Source organism: Pleurodeles waltl, chromosome 4_1 (genome assembly GCF_031143425.1).
Source record: "Pleurodeles waltl isolate 20211129_DDA chromosome 4_1, aPleWal1.hap1.20221129, whole genome shotgun sequence".
In the NCBI taxonomy this organism is placed as follows: domain Eukaryota; kingdom Metazoa; phylum Chordata; class Amphibia; order Caudata; family Salamandridae; genus Pleurodeles; species Pleurodeles waltl.
Window position 1 is genome coordinate 423,208,499 of NC_090442.1, and position 19,937 is coordinate 423,228,435.

The following is a 19,937-nucleotide window of genomic DNA, read 5'->3' on the forward strand; positions in this document are numbered from 1 at the left end:
GAACTTGAGGCAATTTTCTTTCATTCAGGAGGCAACGGCTTCCATTCCTGAGTGGAAGTTCCTTTTGGCCATGTCTGGATCTTCGGTGATGGAAATGATGAGGACAAAATCCTAACTGAATTGGAGGTTATAAATGTAATCTTTACAGTCAAAAGAGTAGATATGTGGCTATAAGGTGATGAAGAGGAGTAAGTGTATAAAAAAGGAGACATATATTTATATATAACACACAGCCCTTAATACGTGAAGTGCTGGGGGAAGGAGGGAGATTGTTGAATGAGGGTGCACGTTTGTGCTCTCTCTTTCAAAAACCATAGACCAAAAAACAAACATGCTATTATTAATTGCTCTCCAACTTGGGGGTGAAGCACCTCAGTGCTGAGAGACTCCTCTACCATGGGTGATATATTTATCCCAATAAACCACGGACCCAAACAGCATTTGCCTAAAAAGAACTGTATGGCCTCACACACCCCATGGATGTCATGCTTCATCTTTCACCAACCGCGCTCGACAAAGCGTACTCAAATGGCGGATGGGCCCCTGTCAAAAGGATGAGGGGCTGTGCAGGGAAGATTTGGGGAGTGGGGGATTCCAACTAAAAATCTATCACCTGCCTAAGTAGAAAAACAATATCTATTGAAAAGGTGGTGAAGGGATGATTAAAATATCAACTGGGATATATGAGACTTAACTATGCTGCTCATTTCCACACAGGTCGACATATTTCAGCCCTGAATAGGCCCTCTACAGGGTCCGGGGATTTCCTCAGGACCTGCACTGAGGTGATTTGCTCCCAAGTTGGAGAGCAATTAATAAGGGCACTTCTTTGGTGTATATTTATGAGAAAAGAAAAGAGCTAGGATGCTAGTCCCACTGAGGAGTTATAACACAGAGAGTAGGTAGCTAGACTAGGTGGTACATATGAGTCATGAATTTCAACATGCATATGCGGATGTTTTCAAAGGAGCAATGTTCTTCACCCGTTAGGTGCGGGCGTCGGCCACTGGCCGACGCCCGCACTACCTCCCTGGTGCAGGTCACGACCAGTAGCCGACACCAGGGAGGGGGTTAGAAAATCCTCAGGTGTTTTGCACCCGCGTATTTGTTTGTTTTTTAAACCCCCGGGAGACACCGAAGCTCTTCCGTGTCTCCCCCGCCCTCCAGCCACCCTCGCGCCACGCTGACGTCACATTGTTGTTTTCCCCAGGGCCCTGAGGCCGCTTCCTGCTCCGATGGGGAAAATGGCCCCAAACGGCCTTCTCAACGTTCGGGAAGGCCTCGTATGAAAGGGGAGACTCTCCCCTTTCATGCACCGCCTTCCTGAACGTGTTTACTGTCCCTCGATCGCAGCCAGGAAACACCACTAGACACCAGGGATTTCACTTGGGGGGTCAGCCCCCTCGGAAAACGGGCCGGCCCTCCCCCTGGCCATATTTATTTATTTGGGGGTAGGTGTCCCCTGGGGGGGCGCAATCGCGCTTGATTGCGCCACCCCTAGGGGCAAATAAAAAAAAAAATCATAAATAACGAAATTGAGAGGGCGACCCCCTGTGAGGGCAATACTTTTTTTTAGAAGTTGTAGGGTTTCCAAACCCTACAACTACTAAAAAAAAATATAGATCTATATACATATATAGATCTATATCTATATATAGATATATCAATCCATGTAGATAGATATATCTATCTACATGGATATATCTATAGATAGATCTATATATATATATATATATATATATATAGATCTATACATATATATATATATATATATACATATATATAGATCTATCTATAGATATATCCATGTAGATCTATCTATCTATCTATCTATCTATCTATCTATCTATCTATCTATCTATATATTTATAGATCACTTTTGTCAATGTATGTGTGGTTTCCCTGGGGTTGCGATTGGCCCCCAGGAAAACCAGACCCACATATAAAAGTGATCTATATATATATATAGATCACTTTATTTGCCACCAGTTGTCTTGCAGTTGCAGCTTGCGTCTTCAAAGCAATACACATACTTCAACTGATGCATTTCAACTGTAGCTTTTAGGCAGCAATAAAAAAGTCAAGTAAGTCTTGTGATTATGTTTCTGCTACAAAAGGATCAGACTTTTGTGTCGTGGCAGTTTTAGTGCCATAAAGAAGCACAGAAGGTTTATGTGCCTACTGCAAAGAGCAAATCTGTATTTTATGTAAATAGCTGAGTACATTAGTAAAATCAGCCATTACCTGCGCTATAATACAAATGAAATGTATGTGCAGGGTGAGAGTGGCTATGGAGTGATGAAGGGCACTTTTGCTGGGTGGTAATGAGGGAATCCGAGGAGGAGGACATGGGAGTGGGAGCACCAATAATGGTTTTGGACTGGGCGCAGGAGGTGCTAAAGACTGTGACAAATGGTATGTGACAAGGTGTTTTTTGAGTGTCTTGAAAGAACCTGCTGATTGAGGGAAGAAGCGCAGGTAAGGTGGCCTCTACTGTTGCATATATCACACACACACCAGCAATTTTGTGACTGTCTACGTAGGTTAGTGTTTTAGAGCAACAGTTTAGTCAATAGCAGAGATGGCATCTTGATGGATGACTGCTGCTGACGCCGTCACTCGGGTTAAAGAGGACAGCTCTGACATAGGATCAGAGACTGAGACAGCAGATACTGAGACAGCATCTGAGGGATAGGACAATGGTGCAGACTCTGGGAGTGATTTTTCAGTCTGAGGAGTCCCATTGGATAACTCCTCTTCCAGTAAATTATGAGGGAGGTGAAGAGGGCAGTCCTGTTGTCCCTTCGCAAGCACAGTCTGTGCAACGGGGCAATAGTGGGTTAGCCCAACCCAGAGCACAGGTGAATGTTGCTGCATGCACAGACAGGGTGCTCTCTTGGGAGCCCCAAATTCCACCACCCAAATCGTATTGTGGAGAAATTATCTATCTCAAAACAAACTGGTTTTGTAAGGCAGGCACCTGTCTTTTTGGTCTTGGGTTCGGCGGCCATATAGGGAAACATACTAAACCCAAACATTTCTGGAAACTAGACATCTGGGGGAGTCCACAGAGGTGTGACTTGTGTGGATTCCCCAAAGTTTTCTTACCTAGAATACCCTGCAAATCTGAAATGATGAATAAAAACTCTATTTTTCTTGCATTTCTGTCACACAAACTACAGGAATATGCTGTGATCCACAAAATTCCTATTACCAAGTGATTCCTCGCCTGTCCTGATAAAAACACTACCCCACTTGAGTGCCTATACCTGGTGCCTGCTTCAGGAATGGATCACCCCAGGGTCAACAGTTGCCACATGTAAGTCCAACATTGACCGTTGAGTGATCTATTCCTGTCGTGGGCACTAGGCCTACCCACACAAGTGAGGTACCATTTTTATTGGGAGACTTGGGGGAATGCTGGGTAGAAGGAAATTTGTGGCTCCTCTCAGATTCCAGAACTTTCTATCACCGAAATCTGAGGAAAAGGTGTTTTTTTCCAAATATTGAGGTTTGCAAAGGATTCTGGGTAACAGAACCTGGTCAGAGCCCCACAAGTCAGCCCATCCTGGATTCCCCTAGGTGTCTAGTTTTCAAAAATGCACAGGTTTGGTAGGTTTCCCTATGTGCCGGCTGAGCTAGAGGCCAAAATCCACAGCTAGGCACTTTGAAAAAACAGGTCTGTTTTCTTTAGGAAAATGTGATGTGTCCACATTGTGTTTTGTGGCATTTCCTGTCGTAGAAGCTAGGCCTACCCCAACAACTGAGGTACCATTTGTATCGGGAGACTTGGGGGAACGCTGGGTGGAAGGAAATTTGTGGCTCCTCTCAGATTAGAGAACTTTCTGTCACCGAAATGTGAGCAAAAAGTGTTTATTTGGCCACATTTTGAGGTTTGCAAAGGCTTCTGGGTAACAGAACCTAATCAGAGCCCTCAGAGCCCCACAAGTCACCACATCTTGGATTCTCCTAGGTGTCTAGTTTTCAAAACTGTGCAGGTTTGCTAGGTTTCCCTAGGTGCCGGTTGAGCTAGAGGCCAAAATCTACAGCTAGGCACTTTGCAAAAAACACGTCAGATTTCAATGTAAAAATGTGATGTGTCCATGTTGCCTTTCCTGTCGCGAGCATTAGGCCTACCCACGTAAGTGAGGTACCATTTTTATCGGGAGACTTGGGGGAACACAGAATAGCACAACAAGTGTTATTGCCCCTTGTCTTTCTCTACAATTTTTCCTTCCAAATGTAAGACAGTGTGTAAAAAAGACGTCTATTTGAGAAATGGCCTATAATTCACATGCTAGTATGGGCTCCCCGGAATTCAGAGATTTGCAAATAAACACTGCTTCTCAATACCTTATCTTATGCCCATTTTGGAAATACAAAGGTTTTCTTGATACCTATTTTTCACTCTTTATATTGCAGCAAATGAATTGCTGTATACCCGGTATGGAATGTAAACCCAATTCAAGGTGCAGCTCATTTATTGGTTCTTGGTACCTAGGGATCTTCATGACCCTATAAGCCCTATATATACCTGCAACCAGAAGAGTCCAGCACACGTACTGGTATATTGCTTTAAAAAATCTGACATTGCAGGAAAAAGTTACAGAGTAAAATGTGGAGAAAAATGGCTGTTTTTTTCAGCTCAATTTTAATATTCAATACCGTCTCTTGTCTTTCAAGCTGCAGCTTGCTGTCGCTCAAACAAAAGCTCTCTCATAGACCTATGGCTTTGAAGTTCTAAAACAAAAACCAAGCTGCCCCTCATACACTCACCTGCTTTCTGTCATGGCAGCGCGGCTAATGCCCACCATCACTTATGGCTCCGAAATCATGCTGGGGAAGGAGGCAGTTTTTATCAATCGAGTCCAGATGAAGGCTTACAAAACAGTCTTTCGGATACCACGACCAGTATCTCCAGCTCAGGTTCGTTTAGAATTGGGTCTGAAAAACTATGAATTTCAGAGTAGATGTACCTTCATTAAACTATGCTGGACGATGCGTGCAGCTGAGACTGGTACACTAAACAACCTATGTTGGATGGAAATTGAGGAGCAACAGCGTCATAATGATAAAAGCACCTGGGGTCATCGCTTAAATAACTGCATTTTAGCACTAGGTTTGCTAGAAGCCTGGGACCTGAACTCGGGCAAAAAGGAGTTTTTTCAAAAGATAAATGCTGTCACTAAGAAGAAATCTTTCAATTCTGACAAACAAAAACTGGCAAGAAGACAGCACGCCTGGACTATAATAACATCATATAAAACTTTACGGGCACAGGAATATCTAGCAACAACCTTCAACCAGTCGCTGAAACATCGGTTCATGCTTTTCTGCTTTGGGTTGATGGAAACAAAGGATATGGTCTCTTCATGGAAACAGCAGGACCTGACACACTCCTGTAAACTGTGTGGGTACAGTAAAGAGTCATTAGAACATATTTTTTGTGTGTGCCCGGCCTTGCAAAACCACAGGACATTTTATCTGAAAAACATTTTTAAGACACTGAACTTACGCTCATGTAGACCGGCCATTATTAGCTGGCTAAGCGGAATTTCAATCCCGTTTTCTTGTTTAGAGACCAAATTCATGGTACAGGCCCAGAAAGAATTAGTGAACAAAGTTGAAGCTGAGTGTGCAAGGGCCATCATTTTATGATTAGTAAAGCTCCGAAAGCTTTGTTACAGCTAGGAAACAGCCCTAGGCACTATTTAAGATGCTCGCTCAGCTTCACTCATCTACTATTATAGTGTTCGCAAGGGAGCAAGAAAGTCCTAAAGTTAAGTTTAATACCAAGTTTTGGAATCAGTGGAGAACATTTTAGTTATGCACAACTCTTTATCACGCCATGTTTTAGTTTTAAGCTTTTATGTTTTTACGGGTCTCCATTAACACAATGAGAAGGCAAAGTTTTATGTCATTATGTATTTTGGAATTGCGATGGTTTTAATTAACCGTGTCAATAAAAACAAACTTTCAACTTTCAACCACTGCTTCTCAATACCTTATCTTATGCCCATTTTGGAACTACAAAGGTTTTCTTGATACCTATTTTTCGCTCTTTATATTGTAACAAATGAATTGCTGTATACCCGGTATGGAAAGAAAACCCATTTCAAGGTGCAGCTCATTTATTGGCTCTGGGTACCTAGGGATCTTCATCACCCCTCAAACGCCCTATATATACCTGCAACCAGAAGAGGCCAGCTGACGTAACGGTATATTGCTTTAAAAAATCTGACATTGCAGGAAAAGGTTACAGAGTAAAACGTGGAGAAAAATGGCTGTTTTTTCACCTCAATTTCAATATTTTTTTATTTCAGCTGTTATTTTCTGTAGGAAAACCTTGTAGGATCTACACAAATGACCCTTGCTGAATTCAGATGTTTGTCTACTTTTCAGACATGTTTAGCTTTCCAGGATCCAGTATTGGTTTCACAACCATTCCTGTCACCAACTGGAAGGAGGCTGAAAGCACCAAAAATAGTAAAAATGAAGTATGTCACAGTAAAATGCCAAAATTGTGTTGAAAAATGTGATTTTCTAATTCAAGTCTGCCTGTTTCTGAAAGCTGGGAAGATGGTGATTTTTGCACCGCAAACCTTTTGTTGGTGCCATTTCCAGGGAAAAAACCACAAGCCTTCTTCGGCAGCCCTTTTTCCCCATTTTTGTTTTAAAAAATGAACTTTTAGCTGTATTTTGGCTAATTTCCTGGTCTCCTCCAGGGGAACCCACAAGCTCTGGGTACCTTTAGAATCCCTAGGATGTCGCAAATCTGGCATGGATAGCTTATGTGGACAAAAAGTTATGAAGGCCTAAGCGCGAACTACCCCAAATATCCAAAAAAGAGCTCAGCACTGGGGGGAGGGGAGAGGAGGCCCAGCAGCTAAGAGGTTAAGAATGGATTTGAAAGTCTGAAAATAAAGGGCAGTCTTGATATGAATATGAATGGGCAGAAGTTCTCAACAATCAAGCAATCAAGAAGGAGTTTTGAAGGAGGGGTTTGACCTGTGCAACTTTAATGCAGTTCTGTACGACACCATTGTGAAAAGATGAGTTGGTGAGGGTCAACTAATGAAAGCCAAAGACTTAAACATTTCCTTCAACAATGAAAGGGGATATTGGGTCACCAAAACATGGCAAGGGTTTCATAATTGAGACAGTAGAGAGATGATCTCAGGTATGAGACGGGAGGAACTCCAGAAAACAAGAAGCCAGGAGGAAACAAGAGCAGTGTTAGAGTTTTGCCCAGACTGAAGAGATATCCTTAGAGATGTCAAGTTTCTCTCTAATTTTCTTTATTTTGTCTGAGACGAATGAGGATAATTTGTTGAATCTGGTTGCATTAGGAGCAGAATCGTAGGAGCTCTTTGTCTGCGATATGATCAATTCAAATTCATACGTGCTGCTTTCACTGAGAGAATCAAGTACATATAGCATTTTCTTAAGTTCCAGTCTGCTAAGCAATGAAGGGGTTTTCATGGCTCTTCAGAATCGTCCAGAAGGTCTTGGTGTTATTGAGGGTTTTTATGGAAAAGAGTGGTGAGATCAGTGATGACAGCTTTGATGAAACAGTTGTATGGGTCAAAGAGAAGATTAGCAGAAGGTTGAATAAATACAGAGAAGACAGAAGTGGTCTTTGCCTGTATGTGTATGCTGATAATCAAATCATTTTGGTTCGAGGCTGAATATCAGTAATAAGGGGTAATAAGAAGAAGGGCTCATGAAATGCATTTGAACATGTGGACAGCGGTGAGTGGTGATTGTGAACCATCCTATTAGCATTAGGTTAAAAGGTAATATGAGGTAAGTGTTGAATCTGGCCCTTTCTCCAGACCACCCCCCACCCCCCCCAGATGTTTGCCCTAATTTGCCTTCATTTGCTGAACCTATTTTTTGTTGGCTTGTAGGACTCTGTGCACTTTTCTCTGCTTATATATGTATATAAGTATAGCGTTTGTTCTCTCTCTTTTAAACATGTTTAAATTGGCCTACAGCTAATTGGAACATTTATTGTACTTGTAAGTCCCTAGTATATGGCACTACATATACCCAGGGTCTGTAAATTAAATGATAACACTGGGCTGAAGCACTCATTGTGCCACCCACTAAATTAGCACTGTAAAAAATATTTTAGTCCTGCCTCTGCAGCCTGTGTGTGCAGTTTTAAACTGCCTTTTTGGCTTGACAAAATAAACCTTTTGCCAGGCTTACAACTTCCTTTTTTATATTTATAAGTCACTGCTAAAGTAGGCCCTAAAGGCTCATAGGCCAGGGTGCATTCTTTTTTTAAAATGAAGACATGCACATACGTTTTACATGTCCTAGCAATGAAAACCTCCTAAAGTAATGTTTTACTGTTCTAAGGCGTTTCCCTCTCATTGACTAACACTGGTTACCTTACTACATTTAGAAAGTGTTAACTTCCAACTGGGGCAGATAGAAATATGTTATTTAGACACAAATTCATTGGAATTTAAAATCGTTTTTAAGGGTAAAGTTGGACTCTAATATACAATTCTGAAAATGACACTTTTAGAAAGTTGGAATTTTCTTGTCCACACCAACAGTGCCTTTCTGCCAGTATCCTGGGTCACATGACTGTAAAGGGCTCCGCTGTTGGGGTTTGTGTATTACTTCTAGACAGTGAGGCAAAGGGGGCTTATATGTGAACAGGATGGGCTATCCTGACAAGAAGGCTGGGGAAGGGCTGTACCCAGCCTCATTTATACTTCAAAGGGCTTTGTCTACGGCACAAACATAGGAACCTGACACCAGGCCTGTCCTGCCCTTTGTCACACAAGACAGTTTAGATACTGGACCAGGGGAAAGGGAAGAACTGACCAGGACCAGTTTTTGGGGGTAGATCGAAGAGTTCCCCCACATGAAGTTTGGCACCAGATATAAAAGTAGGACCCTCATCAGAACATTCCTGGACCTGTGGAAGATTCAGAGGAAGGACTTCTGTGCTGCAAGAAGGACTGCCCTGCTGCTTGGACTGCCTTGCTGTCTGAAGAAGAAAGTTTGAGCCTGTGTGCCTTGATAACCCAAGTTAACCAGAGTGACTCCAAGGGTAAGTTGTCTGACATCCAGTGTGAGCTACAAGCACACAACAAGCTTCCAGAGGACTCCCTATAAATTCTCAGCTGACTAGTTGCAACAGGACCTGCCTGATCCCTGCTGCTGGCCTCTGCTGGAGTGAGTCAAGAGGTGCCCTCCACCCAGGTCTTGGACCCCTAGCTGGTATCAGTGAGAGCTGCTCTGTTAAAAATGGGGTCTTTAATTGGCAGTTGGTTTTCAACCTGTTCAAGTAGAGACCCTCACTCTAGTCAGGATAAGGGAGATACCCGCACAGATAACCCCTGCTCACCCCATTCGTAGCTTGGCATGGGCATCAGACTTATCTCAGAAGCAATGTGTAAAGCAGTTGCACATAACACAAAGTAATAAGTGAAAACACTACAAAAGGCACCACACCGGCTTTAGAAAAATAGCCAACATTTATTTATATAAAACAAGACCAAATACGATAAAAATCCAACAAACAGTAAGGAATATATCAATTCTGCAAAAGTTACTTAAAAAGACAGTTCCTTGAAGTCGATAGCTCCATCTAGGGCTAGCACGGCGTCGTGATCAACAAAACAAACAGCTCAGGCTGGCCACGGCATGGCCGGCTAGCTATGGTGTCAGGAACACCTGCAAACAGTACCTTTGGAATTGCAGGGCGTTGTGATCCTCGCGATGATATTCAGAGAACAGCGTCGCTGGTGTTGTGGTGTCAGTTCCGGAAGCCGGTGCAGGGGTCTTTGGGCCCTTGAAGTCACATGCATTGCAGATCAAACTCTGGGCTGATGAAGTCAGAAGCGCTTGTGTGGATGGCGTCAGGGCTGTCGTGTGAAGCGGGACGATGCGATGTGCGGTGTCACCAGGTCACAGTGCAGGCAGCTGCATTATTGTTGCTGAAGCGCTGTCTTCAGTAGGCCTAAGTCAGCGGTAAGGTGCGGGACGGGCTCAATGTGGAGTCCACGGGTTGTGGTGCAGACAGGGACACCTGGTGACAACACTGGAGTCGATGGTGCTGGCATCGGTGGACCGGGGCTGTGGTGCGAGATGGGACAGTGCTTCGTGTACCTCAGGAGCGGTGTCCACAGGCCACTGTGCAGGCAGGGCGCCGGTGTCAGCAGGAGCGTCGTTGTCGGGGATGCCAAGGCTGCGGTGTGAGCAAGACGATGCCAGATTGCAGGGCCCACAGGCCACGGTGCAAGCAGCGGCTCTGTGGCAGCGGCTGTGAGACCAGGGTTGCGGTATGAAGCAGGGCGGTGCGGCTCAGTGCAGCGTCAGCAGGTCACAGTGCAGCCCAGCGGTGTCCTTGGCGGCGTCACAGTGGTTTTTCTTCCTAAACAGCACAAAACACACAGTTCCCAGTGCTGTAGGCAGATGAAATTTAAGTTTTTGGTGTCCCTGAGACTTCCAACAGGAGGCAAGCTCTACTCCAAGCTCTTGGAGAACTTTCTCAAGCAGGATACATAGCAAAGTTCACCCTTTGCTCTCTTTTAAGGCAGAAGCAGCAACTGCAAGCCATCCCAGCAAAGTACACACAGCAAAGGGGCAGTAGTCTTCCTCCAGCTCTTCAGCTCTTCTCCTTGGTAGAGGTTCCTCTTGATCCAGAAAGGTTCTAAAAGTCTGGGGTTTTAGGTCCACTACTTATACCCCTTTCAGCCTTTGAAGTAGGCAAGCTTCAAGGAAAGTCCCTGTTGTTGACAAGGTCCTGCCTTGCCCAGGCGTGGCCCTAGACATGCACCAGGGGTTCAGAGACTGCACTGTGTGAGGGCAGGCACAGCCCTTTCAGGTGTAAGTGACCACTCCTCCCTCCACTCTAGCCCGGATGGCCCATCAGGATATGCAGGCTACACCTCAGCTCCCTCTGTGCCACTGTCTAGAGGAAATTCACAGCAGCCCCACTGCCAGTCTGACCCAGATCTGGAATACACAAACAGGCTGAGGCACAGAATGGTTTAAGCAAGAAAATGCTCACTTTCTAAAAGTGGCATTTTCAAACTAACAATCTGAAAAACAACTTCACTAAAAGATGTATTTTTAAATTGTGAGTTCAGAGACCCCAAACTCCACATTTGCATCTGCTCTCCAAGGGAGTCTGCACATTAAGAATATTTAAAGGCAGCCCCCATGTTAACCTATGAGAGATAGGCCTTGCAACAGTGAAAAACGAATTTGGCGGTATTTCACTGTTAGGACAGGTAAACCACATTGGTACATGTCCCACCTTTAACATACACTGCACCCTGCCCATGGGGCTACCTAGGGCCTACCTTAGGGGTGCCTTACATGTATAAAAAGGGAAGGTTTAGGCCTGGCAAGTGGGTACACTTGCCAAGTCGAACTGGCAATTTAAAACTGCACACACAGACATTGCAGTGGCAGGTGTGAGACATGTTCACAGGGCTACTCATGTGGGTGGCACAATCAGTGCTGCAGGCCCACTAGTAGCATTTGATTTACAGGCTGTGGGCACCCCTGTGCACTTTTCTAGGGATTTACCAGTAAGTCAAATATGCAAATCATGGATAAACCAATCGCAATACAATTTTTGTAGGGAGCACTTGCACCTTAGCACTGATCAGCAGTGGTAAGGTGCGCAGAGACAATAAACCGACAAAAACAGATCTGACAAAATAGGAGGAAGAGGCAAAACGTTTGGGCATAACCCTGCAAAAAGGGCCATTTCAAACATCCTCCATACGAAAAAGGTGAAAATCCTGACTGTTAGGCTCTTTGTGACCATGAATAGGCCCATTCATGCCGGAACCCTGCCAACAAGAAACTCGGTGAGTCATTTTCTTTGTGCCAACAGCAACCATATGCAATGATCAACTAACACAAAGCTCCAGTGATGATGAGCTCTTTATGCTGCAGTGACAACCATCTGCAGTGCTCGACCCACCTCTTCACAACCAAAAGCCTTTTCCTCTCGTCTCCAATTCAAACTGAACCCTTCATGCTGGGTTTAAGATGGTAACTCATCAACAGGACTAACCTGGTCCCTGAATCTGACCACACGCTCCATCACTGTTGGCCTGAACTTGTGACTGTCTCCTGGTCTAATGTGACCGGTTTACTGCGAGTGATGATTTATGTTGATTGCTGCTATTTTCAATACAAGCTTTAAAATTCAATATCTCCGATTCTACTACTTTGATTTTTGTCGATTTTGTATCATTTTATTTGAGTTTACTCTATTTTTCTAGATTGGTTTGGGATTTTTCTTGTGTTGTATGTTCACTTTATTTTTGTTTATGGTCTGCATAAATGCCCTACATATTTCCTTTAAATTAAGCCTAACTGCTTTGTGACAGGCTACCAGAGTAACAAACACAGGTTAATATAGTGACTTGTTGTGGTTCACCCTGACTAGGACTGTGGTTGTTGCTTGAGTGGAGCTTCCACCCATTTAAACCAATAACCCAATTTCTTACACTGGAGTTACCTGATGGGATGCAGTACTTGTGCTGGTGCAGTGCACTCACAGATTTGTGCAAAACCAATAATCCCATAAATATAATCTGAGATCAGATTTGACTTTTAAATTCTCCTTGATTGGCTACGTTTTTTTCAAATTCTGTTCCTGTCTCACATTTGAGCACCTGTGACTCTAACTTGAAAAGATGGAGTTGGATCACGACAACCTTGACAACTACAGTATGGCAGACCTGAAAAGGTTTCACAGGGAAAAGGAGCTAAAGCTGACCAATTGCTCCTTAAAGGTTGAGTAGCCCTCCGAGCTTGGGAGGAGGTCTGCAGGATGCAAGCTACAGCACAGAAATTGGATGATGATCATGAGAAAGAAGAGGATAAAATGGAGGAAGAGAAAGAAGAGAATGACCTCGCAGCACCTTCAGCCCCTGCCAGTGGCTCTACAATCAGAGGAGAGAGGGAGATTCACAGGAGTGAGATCCCCTGTTGGGAAAGAGAGAGACAGAGAGAATGAAGGAATGAGTGGTGGATTCAGTGTGAGTAGAGTGATGAGAGATGGGAAGAAGTGTGTAGATTGTTTTTTCAGTCCAAAATGGATTGAGGCTTAGTTCAGCCAAGACAGAAATTGTGATTTTGTGATTTATGGATCATCTGAGAACGAACCCAGGTGAGCTTATCTTTCAATGATATATGAGGTTAGAATACTTTGTGCGTTTAATGCGTGCTCTTCATCTGCAGTGTAAGGGGGTAGTCTCAGCTGCAGCTGTGACCAAGTGACCAGGTGAGGTTATTATCCCCTCTGGATGCTCTGAAGCTGAGCTTCCGGTTGCACACTCCGGATCTGCACATGCTGGTCCATGCCATTGGATCAGTGCATTCCAATTATGGTTACGACCAAATCCAGAACTCTTACGTTCATTGGTGTTGAAGCTAAAGGCAAAATCTTCCACCCTGAGGAAAGTATGGCTGTATAGATGTTGACGTGTGTCTTTCCCTTCAGTAACCCTACATGAATGGCTCTTTCAGAACCAGTGGAGCTGGCTGATTTTAAATGAGACCGCAGTGGAGGGTTGGAAGTGTCATGAACGTACAAGGAGATATAGATAGACGTAGTGTCCATGAAGGAGAGAGTGGCTAGCAAGGGTGTCTAATGTGAGTGAAATAAGCTGAGCAGATCGTGTCCTACAGTGTGTGGAAGTAGTGTAGTAGGATGGCTGTATCGACTGTGTGATCTTGGGCACCTGGTGTACAGTATGAACAGCATGTGTGCTACATATGAGGGTTGTGAGGAGGATGGGAGGTGGAAGCATGGAGTCTGTGGGGACAGGCGAGGAAACACTGATGAGGCATCTCATGTGAAGGATAGGAATGGAGTGTGCTGCGTCAGAGTGCTGAGTGAAGAGTGTGATGGTGTGTGTTCTGGTGTGACGTATGACAGTAGGTTGAATGACTGGTGGAGAGACAGGGTGTGTGGCGTAGATGGGACGATACAGTGACCCAGTCTGCTGGCTCTGGAAAGAGGGTTGTAAAAAGGGGGACAAGTGTATGAGGAAGGGAGGTTTACAGATATGCTGAAGTGAGTCGAGACGAAGAATTTAATATTTTGTGTAGTGAGGGGCGGTTGTGATACTGTGCATTGTTTGGGAGGATAGTGTTCATGTGATATTTGTTCTTTGTGTGGAAGTGGATGAAAGAGAGATTGTGTGTAGTTTTAAGAGGGGGAGTTGTGGTGGAATGGTTGTGTTGATTTTGTTTCGGGCAGATTAGACTATGCAGTGTGTGTGTATGTGTGTGTGTGTGTGTGTGTGTGTAAGGCTTACATTTGAATATGGAGAACTTAGGGTGGGAGGCATGAGGGGCGGTGTACAGTGTGTGTAGTTTGTTAGGTTGTTAAGATTGGGCTGTAGCTGCAATGTGGTGTATGTGGGAAGGGAGACTAACAGGGAACAAGTGCTTGGGGAAGCTTCATATTTTGGTTTGTTGCTCGTACTGCATAATGGAGTGGGTGACGTTGAGGCAAGTATGGAGTGGATGAATGTTGGCGGGTATGAATGGGTGGAGGGGTGAAGATTGGACCTTGTGCAGTGGCAAGGAAACTAAACTACATTTCAAATTTAGTTATTTTAATATACATCTTTAACATAAATCCTGAACAGCAATATTGATTTATATTTTATTCATCCGCCCGTAGACTCATCTTTAACTATGAATTTCGTAGAGGACACGATGGTGTGGGTGATATTCCAATGTCTCTTTATCCTACACTTATGCATCCAACCACATGTACACCTTTCTAACCAATGATTGACGGTTCGCGGTAGAAAAACTAGCCACCGTTACCGCTTGGGCAAGTGTTTATTCTGTTAAAATGAATAGACTGGTAACCGAGACATCTCATAAAAAGTGTTCTGTACACTCCGGTGTGCAGTGCCTTTGACCACACCTGCAGGGAGCTGTATACCGCGGGTTGGTGTAAAATATTCTGTTTATGTAAAAGCATGTTTGCTTTGACGTGAAAGGAAGAAAACGGATAGTTGACAAAGAGATGCAGAATGTCCCTGCCTTGCAGTATCGCTCGAGTACCTATTGGGCTGTGAGCACAGCTGAAGAGCAGAGGCAGAGCAATCCGTCTGAACTTTCTCCAGGAGACCCTGTGCCTCCCAGAGCCGCCTGCAGCTGCTGTCCAGCACATAGTGCGCCTCTGTCTGCCTGCCTCGGCCTCTGCTGTGAGGAGCACCGGGCGCGAGGCGGCGCAGCTCACGTCCCGCCCAAACCCTCGTTACTTTCCAGCACTAAAGAACCTCGGTCGCAGCGGGCTACGGGACGCAGCGTGAGGGCAAGGAGCGCGCCCACCGAAGTGCACTTTAAAAATACAAGTCTAACTCCTTGGCCACATATCTTCCCGCTCAGGGGATATATAGTCGTCACAAATGTCATCAGGTTGCATGATGTACAGCTTTCTCTGAAGTCATTATTAATAACCTGTCACGTTTGTTTCCCTTCATTAATTCAGAGGCGGTTATGTCGAGCCAGGCGTCGCCCACTATGGAAACAAAACACATGTGCACCCTGTCTGGGCGCTGGGTGCGTCACAGGGCGGCTGGCAGTGTGGGGGTGTCTGTAGGAAAGTGAGGTGATGGGGGGGGGGGGAGTTCTGGCTGAGGAAGGTAGTAATGCACAGGCTCACCATTGATTTCGTCTTGGGATTTGGGTGATCTTTTGCCACGTTTCTTGAAGAAGCTGGATGCGTCAGACTCCTTCATGAAGATCCTCTTCTTCAGACCTGGAAGGGGGAGAAGGATTAGTGAAGCGAGGGGCTGCGGGGCACAGGGGGTGTGTGGGGGGGGGGGGGGGGGGGGGAGGGGTGTTGACTGCGTGGTCACAGGGGTTCAGGACGGCGGTCGCCACTTACTTTCTTTTTCCTCCGGACCGGCAGCTCTCGGGGACCGGACAGCCGCGCCTTCCCCTTCCCGGAGAACTGGAGAGAGGGAGAGAGTACAGCGCACTTAGATTAAATATGGTTTTAATGTCTCTCCACAGCCTCGCCCTAATACTGTATATTTAGTGCTGCTGCATCTGATAAAATGGCTATATTCTGAAGATCTGTTCCTCATACTGTCTTCGGCCAGGCCACAGAGCTTTGCCAGGCTAGGAAAGGCTGTGGAGTGTAACATCTATACAGAACTCCCTCCAAAGGTCGTAGCTTCGAAGCGCTGTGACCAGGTCTCACTATTATCACATCTCATTTCTATTGAGTCTTTGTTTCAGACACGGAAGGGGAAAAGCTGAGAGAACCTGTTGTGCCTTGAACCTGTTATGCCTTAGCTACAGACTGGACTCAGCAGCATGCACGTAGCCCAACAAGCTATCATGTCAACTTGTATGTATATAATAGATCCACCGAGGCTAAAGCGACGCATTCCTCATTACAAGTACTCCAAACTAACGCACGCACACACAGGCACATCCACACACACGCACACCCACACACAGTAAAACAACATAAATTAACCTATTTTTCTGTTTCGATAAATATGATATCCCATGTGCGTACTGACCTTGACGGTGATTTTCCTTTGATGCCCTGATATTGTGCAGCGAATAGTTTGTTTCTGAATTTAAGATTCCTTTAATATCAATATATGCAGGTCCCCATATTCAATGTGTGTTGAACTTACCAATACAGTAATATGAACTTGACCCCGACGGAAACTCCAGCTAAAGTGCAAGAGGGAAGGGAGCACAGCACACGAATGGACCGTTTTGGTGAAAATAACACGAATAGCCCAACTGTGCCTTTAAATTATGCCCCAGTTCCTCGAAAAAAACTGGAATAAACGTCAGCAGTACTTTCATAGGCCCTTATGTCAACAATGGACCGAATCGATACAATCTGCAACCGTTCAAGTGTCGTTTCCACCGTGGACTCTATCAAGAAACCAGCATTTGAAGGCAGAATCCAGAGGCGGCATTGTTAATTGTGAAACCATTAAACTATGGCTGTACTCGGAACTTTCTCATTTGACTAAACACTGTGTGACCCTCGTCAATTCATTTATCCACCGTAGAAAACAGCACATATCTCTCAGGCTCTATAAATGGTTAGGTTCGCCTTGATTTCAATATGTATGCCGTGTTCATCTATCCATTTAACCTGGAAGTGTCTTGTAGGAATTCCATACAAATGCTCGTTCTATTAAACGGATTAAAACCTAGCAGAGTGTGTGTTCTTTTTGAGAGAACACGTCAACTTCAGAGTATAAATATAAAGGGTGTAAGGACCTCTTCTCTAAACAGCTCCTTGTGCCCTAGGAAGACAGTATAGTCGTTATCAACAAATAAACGGAAATGTAGTTAAGGGCACACGCGTTCAAGCATGGCGTTACCATAGTTGTAACAACAATTTTCTAATCAATCAAAACGGCAACCCGGACTGATGTCGGCTCAGCGGGTTGTCAATGTGTTTTAATGGCTGTCACAGAATGTAAAGACATTTTGAGGTGGATGAATACCTGCTCCCTGTTTTGAACGCCCTAAGGACCCAATGCTACATCTTTAAAACTAGCTTTTGCAGAGTTCGGGCCGCCCGATGTCTCCTCCTGTCCCTGCAGAAATATAACGTAGAATAAATATCACTTACGGGCTAGTAGTGCGATGGCGGCCAGGCAGGACAGGAAGAGCAGCCGCGTCCAGTTCATCTTTGCAGGGATCCACCAGGCTCGTCCGAACAAAGGTGCACACAGTCCGGCCGGGCTCTGAGCGCAAACTGCACATTCCTCAGGAGTAGGCGAGTAGGGGAGGGAGGCGGCTGGAATGTGATGAGCGGCCTGGGAGGGGCCGGACGCAGGCGCCCACCCACGGCCTGAGCTCTCTAGGTACGCGTGCGAGGACAGCACCCCGACTCCCGCCAGCAATACAGGCCTGTTCTTGAAATGTCAGTGACCAAGCTCACTGAAGTATTACTCTGCGGTTTGCAGCACTGGTCACACGCCATGCAGGAACAGGCACTGTGTACTTGCAGAGGACGCTGGTCTTAGCGCAGACAAGTGGACAATTTGCAAAATAAAATACTGTGAAGTCTGTAATACTTTTAACTCTTTGAGACTCCATGGAGGGTGAGATGTGTTTTCGAGGGTAATCACATTGAAATCAACGGAGATATTAATACATTTTTGGAGGCCAATTAGTGTTTTGTGAGCAGTTGGTTCAGCTGAAGTATGTGGGAGGCGTTTAACTCGTTTGGAGGGTGACAATAAGTTCTTGAGTGAAAGTATCCAAATTAGGGTGAGATGAGATGTATGAATCTCTAATAACCTCAAGTTAACACGACTGATGTTCTAGCTTGCAAAAAGCCTATTTCGAACTGGCGTGGGGATGGAGGTAACCTAGCACTGTAAGTTCCAGCCAGGTACCAAGACATAAAGATACACAAACTCTGTGGTGACCTAAAGAAACCAATTTTGAAAACAAATAAAAAATTTGCTTACAGTCACGCTTCTGCCCTTTGCACATCCGTAAACATAGCAGAAGCAAATGACGTCAGCATACTTCTCTGAGCAGAATTCGTTTCAAGTTAGCTGATATGTCGAGTGCAGGCAGAATAGGTACCCTCAACCAGGTCATGAAATGGTGAGTGATGAGCCCTGCAGCTGGGATGATCTATATGGGAAATTTTGCATATTTCTCAAGTCTTTAATAACACAATTTTGAATAAAATTATCATTGATTGTGCATTCTTCTCTGGTTCCACACCTCAGTTTACGTCACAATCTCATCATATTTATCAATTTATTGATCATGAATAAACCCTTCTTGAGTGACCTCAGTTTACTTCAGGATCTCATCATACTTATCAAGTTATTTATCATGAATAATCCCTTCTTGAGTGACGATCTTTCTTTTTTTTTTTTTTTTTTTCCTATAGCACTGAACTCAGCCCTGACTCCACCAGTGAAAGATAACCGTTGAAATTGCCCACTATTACTGTACCTGGACATATTTCCATCCATTTTAAAAGCAAGATGGATCACTCCCCTTGTTGGGAAGCCTAATCTGGATTTTTGCAATCTAAATAACCTTTACCTCACCACATATCTCCCCTGTATGAGGAAAATCTGAGAGAAAACTATGGGCATGATTTTGATCTTGGCGTAGGGTAATACTTCGTCACAAACGTGACGGATATCCTGCCCACAGTATTACGATCCCATTATATCCAAAGGAGATCCTAATACGGCAGAAAGGATATCCGTCATGTTTGTGACAGAGTATTCCATCTACCGAAATCTAAATCAGGCCCTATGGCTAAATAATTTTAGAAACACTTGGAAGGTGATGGGAAGTTGCTTGCAATAAGTCTAACAACTAACACTATCTTTGGGTTATCTTTGGGTAGCAATTCCAACCATTTGTTCTTTTGCACACTATGCCACCTCAGTTTGGACCCAACCATATGCAAATCAGACTTGACCCTGCTCCAATTTGAACAATCCAGGCCGAACTGCCAGATAAGCTGTACCCTGAACAGGAACACAAGCAACACAAAACCGGCTTCACCTTGACTGGGGCTCTTCAGTCGGGTGTTGCTTGGCTGCAGTGGCACAGTGACTATAGACTCGTGTATAGGCATACCCTTTTCCCAACTAAAGCTGTACTTTAAACACACAAAAGGTGATTGGAAAATGCTTGCAATAACTCTAACCACTGGAAATCACTTGGGGTAACATTCCAACCCATTGTTCTTTTGACCCCCATGCCACCTCAGTTTGGACCCAGCCATATGCAAATCAGCTTGACCCTCCTCCACTAGGAACTCTCCAGACCGAACTGCCAGGTCAAGTCATCTTAGAACCAGAACACAAACAACCCTAGATTGAGTTCACCCTGATTGGGGCCATGTTTATAATACAAGCTATCTGGCTTTTATGCCTGGTGCAGTACAG

General features: G+C 44.7%; 1 protein-coding gene across 1 annotated transcript in view; it reads right to left on the reverse strand.

Annotated features, from left to right (window-relative positions):
• Positions 1 to 17,793, reverse strand: part of UCMA (upper zone of growth plate and cartilage matrix associated) — a 69,179-nt gene extending 51,386 nt beyond the window's left edge. Inside the window, exons 1-3 of the mRNA XM_069228676.1 lie at positions 17,636 to 17,793; positions 15,908 to 15,973; positions 15,683 to 15,778 (exon numbers count right to left, since the gene is read on the reverse strand). Coding sequence (XP_069084777.1) covers positions 15,683 to 15,778; positions 15,908 to 15,973; positions 17,636 to 17,693 — 220 coding nt within the window. The 5' untranslated portion in view covers positions 17,694 to 17,793. The remainder of the gene's footprint in view (positions 1 to 15,682; positions 15,779 to 15,907; positions 15,974 to 17,635) is intronic.
• Positions 17,794 to 19,937: the final 2,144 nt, after the last annotated feature.